Source organism: Asparagus officinalis, chromosome 3, assembly GCF_001876935.1.
Source record: "Asparagus officinalis chromosome 3, Aspof.V1, whole genome shotgun sequence".
NCBI classification, from domain to species: domain Eukaryota; kingdom Viridiplantae; phylum Streptophyta; class Magnoliopsida; order Asparagales; family Asparagaceae; genus Asparagus; species Asparagus officinalis.
In genome coordinates this window covers 83,350,230-83,361,660 of record NC_033796.1, presented here as the reverse complement: position 1 = coordinate 83,361,660, position 11,431 = coordinate 83,350,230, and the positions used below count along the sequence as shown (strand labels likewise).

The following is an 11,431-nucleotide window of genomic DNA, read 5'->3' as shown; positions in this document are numbered from 1 at the left end:
AAGTCTGCAAAAGAGAAGCAGCCATTGCAGACCTATCGTCCGTATAACCTCGCTCATCGAGGATCAAATGGTGAGCTCCCTGAAGAAACTGCAGAAGCATACATGGTGAGCTTGATGATAGTATATCACTTGAGAATTTTCAAAGTATGAAATGAAATCTGATCAACAATAAAAGAATAAATTCAAGGAAAAAAACAAGGAACTATTTTCACTAAAATTCCTTGGCATGTAACATGTTCTGAACAATTTTGCCCCATGTATATGCTAGATTACACCCTTTCAGAAAGATAGACATTTTACTCACCACATCAAGGTTGTCGTCTATGACAATTTTCAATAGATCAGAAGGGTTTTGTTTCTCTAATTTTTAAAGTTTTTAGGGTGGTTTTGTGAAATTTACCAATAATATAACTGAGAGACTAATATGTTTAAATCATATAGAGAGCAATTGAAGAGGGTGCAGACTTCATTGAAACTGATATTCAAGCAACTAAAGATGGCGCATTGATATGCATGCACGACATGACTCTAGATGATACAACCGATGTAGCAGATCATAAGGAGTTTGCTGATCGGAAAAGAACTTATGAGGTTCAATGGGAGAATGTAACTGGATGGTTTGCAGGTACGTGTGCATGAAAAATCTATAAAATATGCATCTAACCCTATACAATTGATAACAAAAACTTCATTTCCCCCTCCAATCGTAAACAGTTGACTTTACATTAAAAGAGTTAAAGACACTGAGAGCAAAGCAGAGGTTTGCATTCCGTGATCAACAATACAACGGTTAGCATCTTCATCTGTCAATCCTTATATCTCCTGTGGTTGTTGATGTGTTTCATTTTAATTGCTTGTCTGCTGCAGGAAAGTTTCGGATAATTACCTTTGATGAGTACATCTCGATTGCACTTGCTGCACCCAGAACTGTTGGTATCTATCCAGAGATAAAAAATCCTATATTTGTTAATAAATACGTAAGTAAATGCAATTTCAATGTGTAAAATATAAATAGACTTCAATAGCCAGAAAATCTGGAGTTCAGTATACTCGTTAAGTTGACTAGATGCTTCAAATCTTGCAGGTTAAATGGGCAGATGGAAAGAAATTTGAGGATAAATTTGTTGATACACTTAAAAAGTATGGTTATAAAGGAGAGTACATGTCCAAAGATTGGCTAGAAAAACCAATATTTATACAGTCATTTGCTCCAACTTCACTTGTTTACATCTCCAAGTTAATCAATTCACCGAAAGTCTTCCTGATTGACGATGTTACCATACTAACGGAAGACACCAAGCAGGTCCTTATCTATCTTCATGTGATAATTTCCGTAAACGTTCATTGAAAAATTTGATGGAACCACTCACTTTTCTCTAATATCCTTTTTCTTTATTCAATTGTTGATCATTGGTATTTCTTGATTGTATGTAGACCTACGAGGAGATTACTTCTGATAAGTACTTCGATTATATTAAAGACTATGTTGTTGGTATTGGACCATGGAAGGATACTGTGGTGCCGCCCGTACACAAACGGTTGACAACGCCAACCGATCTAGTCGCAAAAGCTCATGCTCGAGATCTACAGGTAAAACTATTTTGTAGCATTTATCTTATGCCAATACCTTATATCCCATTATAAATTTTAGTTCGACATATAGGTGCTGAACCCTTCTGGAGCGGTGGAGATGGGTTAACCCCTAATACTAAGGACTTAGATAGGAGATATAATAAAATAGTGAAGGTTTCAGCTCATGAAAAGACAATAAATTCGTGTGGACATGTTATAGTATAAAATTATAACCTTCAACTCTCACCGAATGTTTAAAATCTTTAAAATTTTGACATAGCGGAAGAGGCTTTTTAGACACTGCACATTCAAAATTCAAATGTAGTGGAAGAGAATTTTAAGACTGAACTTTACAATCCTTTATGAGGAGATTTACTAATCTAACCTCAGAAGAAAAATTATGATTATTGGAGGCAAGATTAACTCCTAGGTCTTTGCCTGAACCTACGATAGGTTGCAGTTTTATCTCTACTATTGCTTTTCACTATGACTATGATATGTATGACATCCTTTCCCTTTGTTGGTATTCTCAGGTTCACCCGTACACATATAGGAACGAGGATTCATACTTAAATTTTGATTTCCACCAAGATCCCTATGAAGAGTATGATTACTGGATAAACAAGATGGGTGTTGATGGACTATTCACTGATTTCACTGGTAGCCTTCATCAATATCAAGAGTGGACCACAAAACATTCTCGTTCTTGAATCTCTTCCAGCAGACGCAACAGCTGATTTCCTCATACAAAAAGCAGTGAAGCGTATTTAGTTATTTGTTCTAAGAGTGATCTCCTTCAGTCAATAAGGTCAAGGGAGACTTGCTGAAGATCAACCAAACATTCTCCTAAGAGACCAATTGAATTTATTTAAATATGATCATCCATTATTGCTTCAGCTGTAACTATTCCTGCAGTAAAACGTGGAAGCATCTTAATTATTTTTTGCTTTTGCATTCTACAGTCATGATGCTCTCGAGTAATATCTAGAAATTGCTGGGATGCAATTAATCCACAGCAAACAGAGAACAGATACAATCTGATTTGAATCAGAACTAGAAAAACATATACATAACTACACAAATAAACTGAGGGCAAACTTGAAGTACAGTAGATAAAATATCACTTACAGTTCACTGTGAAAGTCAGGAGAATTTGATATTTCCCAGGATACGATCTGATCTCAAAAGAGGAAGCAAAACATTAGAAGTTTCAATTGCAAAAAGATGAAGTGGCCGAAATTTTTAGCGCCAAATCACATGCATTCGCATTCCATGGCTGAGAAGTAAATTGCAAATTCATCAGAAGTAGAAACTAAACTATAGAATAAAACAAACTAAACCACACACAAAAAAAAAAAAGGTTTCCATACATACCTTAACTGTTAGGCACAATGCAGAATCTTAAATAAACATGGGTTGATTTGTGCCGAAGCAAATGCAAGTTATCAAGCACTTCCAAATTGTCACGTAGTGAGGGAAGTAGAGTGCGCTCATTTCTCTAATTGAATAAATCCATATAAGAAGAGATTCATAAGAAACATTTGAGGCATACCCAGCCTACAACTGGAGAGCTTAAAACAAGCAAACATAAAGAACATAGACAGATAGCATACAAGATTGTAGTCTGAATGTGAAGAATTCTCAGCTTTTAACAGAAGTTTAGACACTGCAACTATAATAAATATGAAAATAAAATGCAAAAGAAAGATAACTAAACTCCAAAGCATAAAGTATACCTCCAAGAATGCAACTAATTGATGGTAACTTCAACTGCAGTACAACCTTTTTCATGCTGAATTATGATTTACATGAAATATAAGGAAACAAGATTCTCACAGAAGAGAGCACACTGAGGAACAAAGATGAAAGCGGATCAGGGTTAGAAATTCTAGGTAAAGCAAGATACTTTTATAAAATATTAGGTTAGGTAATTCAAAGAGGAAGGAAAGAAGAGGGAGTGAGATGCAGAGTAGGCTGGACAATAGAAAATTAATATTCCGATGAACCATAGCCGAACAAAATATCTTAAAAAATACTGTGGGTAAAGAAAGTAGGAGAGGTTTGAGAGAACTCTTTCTTCACAGGAAAGTACTAAAGGCTCAAGATAACCCATTCTTCATTTTTTTTAAAGCAAATCAAGGTCAGGAAACTCTTCTAAATCATTAACCAGTGGTATACAGGTTCATACTAAAGTTAACCTAGTCGACAACTTATAATTCTACTCATCAAACAAGTGAAATAAGGTATACTTAATACTTTGTATTAACAGAGGATATCCACAGTCCACAGTTTAGCAAGTATAAAGGAATGTTGCTTTCCATTCATTTTTCATCTGAACTTGAGAAAAAAATCAGTGTAATATATACTTTGACACCACAAAAGAATCTGTGATTATCCAATCAAACCATTCTTGTTTACAAACAAATCTGAAGAGGTACAAAGAAAGATTTGAATAAGAGAGAAATACAAAATAAAAGGCAACAACTTCAACTTAAAGATTATCACTAGGCACACCAGAAAACAGGTCAAATAGAGGTGAAATATGACCATTAAATAGAACATAAAGAAGATGGTTAATATAAAAGGGAAAAAAATAATCATTGCACCTGAGAAGAAAGAGAGTGTTGTCAGAAGATATAAGTATTACAGAAACATTTAATGAAAGCTAGTGTGAGCTGAGGCCCGTTGCAATTCTTCCAAGATAGTAACCCTATGACAATGTTGCAATTCTTCCAAGATGATAATAGCCCTACAGAAACTCAACAACTTGAACTCCAGTTATCAGGCGCACCCTAAGTTAGAAACAAACTCTATTATCTCTGATTCACGTGTTACCATGTGCCATCAAATAGATTTTCTTCCGTATCCCAATAATCACTAGATTAAGGAGTCTACAGAAAATCCACATACATGTTATCCCTCTCACCTTACTCTTGGCACTAGATGCCGGGTTGTAACCTTCCAATGGAGGTAAATAGAGGCAAACAGTGACAATTTTATTTTATTTTATTTTATTTTCCTTTTGTTTTGTTTCTATTTTTTTCCCCTTGTGTGTTTGTCCACAACAAACATGGAGGCTTTTTTTGGGTAAAGAGCATGGAAGTCAATTTTATTTCCACACAGAGAAAACATCATTACTTGGTGCATAGGAGGATTACTCACAGATGTGTTATTGTCCATCGTAGTCAATTGGCCATCATAAAATTTCAAATATCTTGGAATGCACTAGAAGTATTTAAGAAAACCTCAGCAAGTTGTGAGTTGCACACAGCAGCCTAGACCGCGAGTAGCAAGCCACGATCCGACCGGATCTAGATCGCGCGGTGGTCTACGGCAAACAACCCCGGCGCAGGCAAAGAACCCACAAAACGAGCGACCGCAAAACAGGAGGTCGTGATTTGTTCGACAAACAAGGAAACAAAGTTGTAATTTTCATTTCTTTTCAAATTTGATTTTCGTTGTAACCGGATCTTATAAAAAGACCGGATCTTTGTAATCGATAAACTATTACAAGAGTGTACAATGGAATCATTAATGAAGAAAGCAACGATTTTTCCCGCGAACAAAAATTTCCCGTACGTGTGAGGCATGGATTATAGTGTTATTAATAACAACCTGGCACAATGTTGAATATGTGAGCTTTTGTCCTTTTTACGGTTAAAGACTAACAGACAACGCGTGTTAGGTGCTGACCTATCTCTACTTAGGCTTCGGGATAAAATTCCCCAGACTTGGATTCTGATATCTTCTTCAATCGGTGAAAGACTAAACCGGCAACTCGTGTTAGGCATTAACTTATCCCTACTTAGGATTCAGGATAAAATTCCTCGTACGTGTGAGGCACGGATTATGGTGTTATTAATAACAACCTACCACAATGTTGAATATATGGGTTTTTGTCCTTTTTACGGTTAAAGACTAACCGACAACGCGTGTTAGGTGCTGACCTATCCCTACTTAGGATTCGGGATAAAATTCCCTGTGCATGTGAGGCACGAATTATGGTGTTGAAAAGTAATGTCTTCTCTTGGGGCAAAGATGAACCCGATGCTGGAGAGAAAGAATTTTAAAAAATCCAGTTCCCAGGTGAGTTTTGCATAAAAAAATGCTAATCTACACATAGCTCTCTGAAATATAAAAATGTCAACTCATATGCAACACAGAGAGTACTGCATAGAATAGTTCAGTAACCAAGTCTTTAAAAAAAAACGTATTTCTTAAACCCATCCATCGTTTTATGAAAACCAGAGCAATACTATAAAAGTAAACCCACAAGTTAGAAATTGCAAGTCAAAAAGTAAAAAAGACGAGTTAAATCTGATCCTCTGGTCCTTTTTTAGCTAAGCTTGTCAATTTAGATAAAGAATGAATTGTTTAGTGCAATTAATAACTAACTACAATATAATACACCTGTAACTATGTGTCCGAGCATATACTATGTCAGCAGAAACATTATCCATTTCAACATGAATAGGTCTTCTAGACGTTAGACAGTGCCGGTAGTTAGCAGCATATTCATGAACATTAAATGCACTAAGAGGAGGCTGCTATTTTTAAAATAACTTACTAGCGTATGGAAGAATTTTTCCTAAGATACGCTGTCTCCTCTGGAACATGCAGGATTTTGATGCACTGCATTGAAGATGCCCACAATACCTGTAACCGTGCACAAGAATTTCTGATAAAATAGAGATCGGTACAAAAAGGAGGTGACACTTTGCATATCAAAAACTCAAAATAGTATTCAGTCAAGAATGGCACTGCCAAGGAGAAATACACTCTGCTCGATTCTGGTGGTATAACATGTCTAATGTCTGCGATGAGTACTCACTTCAGTGTATAAATCATTTCCCCCATAATTAGAAACTTTATGTATTTTTTCTGACTCCATCACGCACACGTGGGTGCGAGTACTGCACCAAGCATACATGCATCCTATGGAGTACCCAAGCACCTACGCATCGCTCGATCAACACAAGAACACACATGGTAAGACAAATATTCCTTTTAGCACGTTTGGTCAGAGTAAGACTATCTTCAGATTTTAGGTACAAGTAAATCTATGGTTCCAAGGTGTAGTACCAATCAGGTAAGAGCAGCCAAAAGTTTACGCAATAACTAGCATCATTACTGAACACAAAAGACAAACGTATAACAGCCTTTTATCTGTATAGTAGACAAAAACTTATACTCAGTCCAATTTTTCTGTTTGAAAGGTATAATACCACTTCTACTGAAGAATCCTAAATCTTTATTTAAGATTTGTCGAAAATAGATTAGGTTTCCAAATATATTTCATTTGAGGACAGAATGTTCTTCATTGGAATTATATAAAAGCTAACTTCAATACTATATGATGCCCAAATAAAATTTAGTAGTACAAACTGTGGAATGATGTGGAGGACTTGCTCGCCTGGTGAGGAAGAAAAAGATATCCCAACTTGGTGATTCTCACAATTATTTAGTATTGGAAGTATGTGGAGTAAGAAAAGAAACCAAATTCCAATACTCATTTTTCTATAAATTTCCATAAAATTAATCTGGTAATGTACATCAGAAATCTCTTCGTGGATACAAAGGGAAGTCACACGCATAACAAAAAAAAGGGAAATATGTTAATATTACAGAGGCAATAAATGAAAAACAGTAGATCTGAGGAGTACAGAGAAAAAAGGACCCAAATAGATAATACATTTACGACTCAGCTTTTTACCTTTTCAATAATTTATGTATGCTAGCATGTTGGTGGCTGAAGTTGCTTTAGCCGTTGAACAACATGCTTCATTGTGGGTCTGATAGATAACGAATCAACAGTGCACATGACAGCCAAGTGCAAGATCTCCACCAAATCGTCATGGGGAGCCACATCCCATAACCCCTCAGTGAAGAAATCACGTGCCTTTCCCTGACGAAGAAGCATGCAAGCCCAAGTTACAATATTGAAACCATCTACATATGGGGAGAAAGATGGATCCAAGGCCTTCTTATCCGAGATCAACTCTAGAAGTACTACACCATAGCTGTACACATCAGCCTTATCAGAGACGCGACATGTCATAGCATACTCTGGAGCAACATACCCAAATGTCCCAGCAACCCCAGTAGTTGCATGGGTCTCAGAATTTCCTAAAAGCCTAGCTAATCCAAAGTCAGACAGATATGCATTGAAATCTTTGTCCAACAAGATATTGCTAGGTTTGACATCCCGATGAAGGATGCGAGGCACACAATGGTCATGTAGATAAGCAAGCGCACGTGCAACATCCAAAGCAATCTTGTGCAGCATCCTCCAATCTACAGCTCGTTTAGATCTTTCTTGTATGAACCTTTCTAGGTTACCACTTGGCAAGTAGTTATATATAAGAAACATCTCCGATTCGCTAACATGATATCCTATCAGAGTCACAAGATTTGGGTGGCGCCATCTCCCAAGTGTCTTAATCTCCGCATGGAACTGTTGAACACCTTGGAATCGGCCTACAGAAAGTCTCTTTATAGCGACAACCACCCCTGGGGATATCTCAGCCTTGTAAGTTGCTCCAAAGCCTCCATTTCCAATGCAGTTGCTTGCATTAAAACCCCCTGTTGCTCTCACAACACTCTCATACGTAATAGGGACACCAATGTCCGTGAAAACTATTACTTCTCTCCTTCCAGGTGATCGAATTGAAGACCTTGGAGCACATTTTCTTGTATATACATAGAGGACAATAAGGGCCAACAATACTGAAACTATGGCAGATGCTGAAGCTATTGAAGCAATCTCGATGGAACTGAACCCACTGCTGTCGCTGCTGCTAGTTGCACTCCCAGAAGGTGTATCAGCAAAAGTTTGTGAACTTCCACTAAACCCTTGCTGATTAGATGCTGAAGTGGACAGAGAATATGCATGGCAAGGTTGAAGTAGGGGGTTCCCAAGAACAGTGTCACATCTCATCGTGCTGCTGTTTGAAGGCAATGTTCCAGACAAATTATTGAATGACACATTGAACACAGATAGAGATGCCACCTTAGCAAAACCAGACGGTATCTTTCCAGAGAGATTGTTGTCATCAAGAAAAAGAGCCACGAGGTTTTTAAGATTCACAAGGCCGTCTGGGATCTTACCTGATAGTGCGTTTGAAGAAAGATCCAATCTTTTAAGAGAATACAACTGCTCAAAAGCTACAGGAATAGAACCACTTAGGTTGTTGGTGGCTAATGAGAGATAATTCAAACCCTTTAAATTCATAAAACTAAGAGGGATCTCGCCTTGAAGTCGGTTCCTGCTCAAATCAAGCTCAAAAAGACTCCCTAATTCTCCAAAACTTTGTGGAATCACTCCTGTTATTCTATTACCAGCAGCATCAAAAACCAACAGGGATTTGCACATGTTACCAATGCCTGCCGGGATCGAGCCAGAAACATAGTTGTTGCTAAAGTCGATAATCAACCCTTTCAAATATCTGCATTTCTCAAACAGACCATCTGCTAATGGACCCACGAATTGGTTCCCGTCAACAAGAAAAGCATACACAGTTCCCTTACCCAATGTTTCAGCTGATATAGGCAATGACGTCAAAGCGCCCGTAAAATTATTCCAGCCAAAATTATGATAAATCACAGAAGCACCACCTGAATCAAAAAAAGGCAAGGAGATTCCAGAAAGAGTACTATATCTGAAAAGCAAGTGATAGTCAAAAGGTAGGTCATCTGCCAATAATTGAGATGGAGGACATGATTCATGTGTAAACTTAGGAATGACACCCGACAACTGATTACCGCTAACATCAAAAACACTCATACAAGGCACACAAAGTTCCCCACTGATCCCACCCCTCAACTTGCTGGAGCTTAGATTTAGAAATTTTAGATTATTGCATTGCCCAAATGTTTTTGGAACCCCACCAGTGAAGAGATTTTCACCTAAATTAACCATCTCCAAGCTTTTGCAGTTTCCCCAGTTGCTTGGAATCTCCCCTTCCAGTGTCGCTCGTGGAGCCCATAAAACCCTAAGTTTCGGCAAGCTAGTGATATTTTCAGGAATCCCACCTTGAAAATAGTTGCAATCATCAAAACCATTGTAGTCTGAATCCTTCAAAGGAAGCATAGGATCATAAGGATGGGAAAGAACAATAACAGAAAGCTCTTGACAATTTCCCAACTCTGAAGGTAGAATTCCACTCAAACTGTTCCTTGAAACGTCTAAAGCTTGAATCTTTCTCAGCTTCCCAAGCTCAGATGGGATCGCATCATCTAACAAATTGGAAAACAACATCAAACTTCGAATCACGCTGCAGTTCCCCAAACTACGAGGAATGCCCCCAAGCAGAAAATTTCGAGAGAGATCAAGATACTCTAAGCTTTCACACCCAGCTCCAATTTCATTCGGAATAGAACCAGTAAACTGATTAAAAGAGAGATTTAGGGTTTTTAACTTGGGCAAACTACCAAAGAATCCAGGAACCGAGCCATTGAACTTATTGTTCGAAAGATCCAAACTTTCCAAATTTAGGCAAGTAGAAAGAGAGTGAGGGATATCACCTGAGACCCGATTTGACCTCAAATTCAAAACCCTAAGCCCCTGCGGCATGAATCTCAAGGGCAGGTAACCAGATAACAAATTCCCTTCAAGATTCAAGACTTCGAGCTTCTCGAGCCTCCACAGCTCATCGGGGATCTCTCCGGAGAGCGAATGGAAAGGGATCGACAGAACCTTAAGCTCAGTCAAGTTACCTATCTCCGCAGTGAGCTCACCGGCGAGCTTGAGGTTACCTCCGGCGGCGATGTTGACGACGACGACCCTGTATAGCGAGTCGCACGTGACTCCGGGCCAGGAGCACTTGTCAGGCCCGGACCAGCGAGAGAGAAGACCAGCAGGATCCGATAACGAGGTCTTGAACCGGGAAAGGGCGGATCTTTCGACGACTCTAGGGTTTTGAGCGAGCGAGGATAGAATTAAGAGGAGAAGGATCAGGGTTTCGGCGAGAAAAGCCCTCTCCGGCCGGCGGAGCATTGTAAAACTCTGGTCCCTAATTTCGAGTCGATGGAGCTCGGGAATTTGAGAAATAGAATTTTGAAATTCTGAGGGGTTTTTTGGGAAAGTGGNGCGCTGCTGCTGCTGCTGCTGCTGCTTTTTTTTTCCCCTAGCGTGAATTATTATTCCATTTTTCAAAACTTGCAACCAAATTTCGCTTGAACGTGTGGGTCCAAATTGTATGCATTGCTCCCTCCACCATCAGCCCTTATTCTTTTTTTTGGGCGTTTTAGATATTAGTCACTTAAATCTTTAATAATTACATATTAATCCCTCATATGTTAAAATTTGTATTTTGGCCCGTCTAATCCTAGATCTTGCAACATGATCCTACAAGTTAAATTGCATCAGATTCTAGGAAAATATTACATCAAATCTAACGGTTGGAGGTCAAATGATAATTTTGCCCCTCTACTATGTACCCCAACACATTTCTTAAATTGGTTTAAACTCAGTCCATGCTTAAAAAATCCAAGTCCTCTTGAATTCTTCTTTTCCAATGGTTAGAAAAGAAACATAACTCAAAGTTCACAAAGATTGAAACATTAGAGAGAAAAAGAGAGAGAGAGAGGGAGGGAGGATAGCTAAGCTTGGTGATTTTAGTTGTAAGGTAAGGAGTTAACTCAATCATGGTTAGGTTTTTAATTTGAAATACTAATAGAAGGACCATTTTGCAAGATCCTTTAAGATTTGAAGAATTAATATGTAATTTTTTACAATTTGAAGGATTAATATGCAATTATTAAATATTTAAGGGAGCAATAACGGAAACCTTTTTTTTGGGTTGATTTCAAATAACCCCCTATACTCTAGGGAGCTTCTAACAGAACCCTCATAAACTTT

At 38.1% G+C, this 11,431-nt stretch overlaps 2 protein-coding genes across 7 annotated transcripts; one reads left to right on the top strand and one right to left on the bottom strand.

Annotated features, from left to right (window-relative positions):
- LOC109834400 (LRR receptor-like serine/threonine-protein kinase RPK2) lies at positions 1–10,751 on the bottom strand. 6 transcript variants are annotated; one of them, XR_002245556.1, is made up of 7 exons: positions 7,286–10,669; positions 6,404–6,526; positions 6,140–6,228; positions 2,947–3,070; positions 2,701–2,848; positions 887–957; positions 1–88 (listed from the first exon to the last, which is right to left on the bottom strand). XR_002245556.1 is itself a non-coding variant. In XM_020402417.1 (1 exon), the coding sequence occupies exon 1, from the start codon at positions 10,565–10,567 to the stop codon at positions 7,307–7,309; it is 3,261 nt and encodes a 1,086-aa protein (XP_020258006.1). In that variant the 5' UTR covers positions 10,568–10,669; the 3' UTR covers positions 7,056–7,306. The 6 variants fall into 6 exon arrangements, 1 of the variants encoding a protein (XP_020258006.1); XR_002245560.1 differs by lacking the exon at positions 6,404–6,526 and having other exon boundaries at positions 7,286–10,751; XR_002245557.1 differs by lacking the exon at positions 6,404–6,526 and having other exon boundaries at positions 887–937.
- Positions 4–2,524, top strand: LOC109835362 (glycerophosphodiester phosphodiesterase GDPD6-like; the record flags this gene model as incomplete). Its single annotated transcript, XM_020403342.1, has 7 exons — positions 4–105; positions 442–625; positions 715–789; positions 868–977; positions 1,085–1,303; positions 1,435–1,590; positions 2,106–2,524. Coding segments are annotated over 7 exons (1,023 nt in total), but the record flags the coding sequence as incomplete, so codon positions are not given.

Excerpts from the sequence above, each read along its gene's own strand:
- LOC109834400 (XM_020402417.1), bottom strand. The coding sequence starts at position 10,567 with ATGCTCCGCCGGCCGGAGAGGGCTTTTCTCGCCGAAACCCTGATCCTT.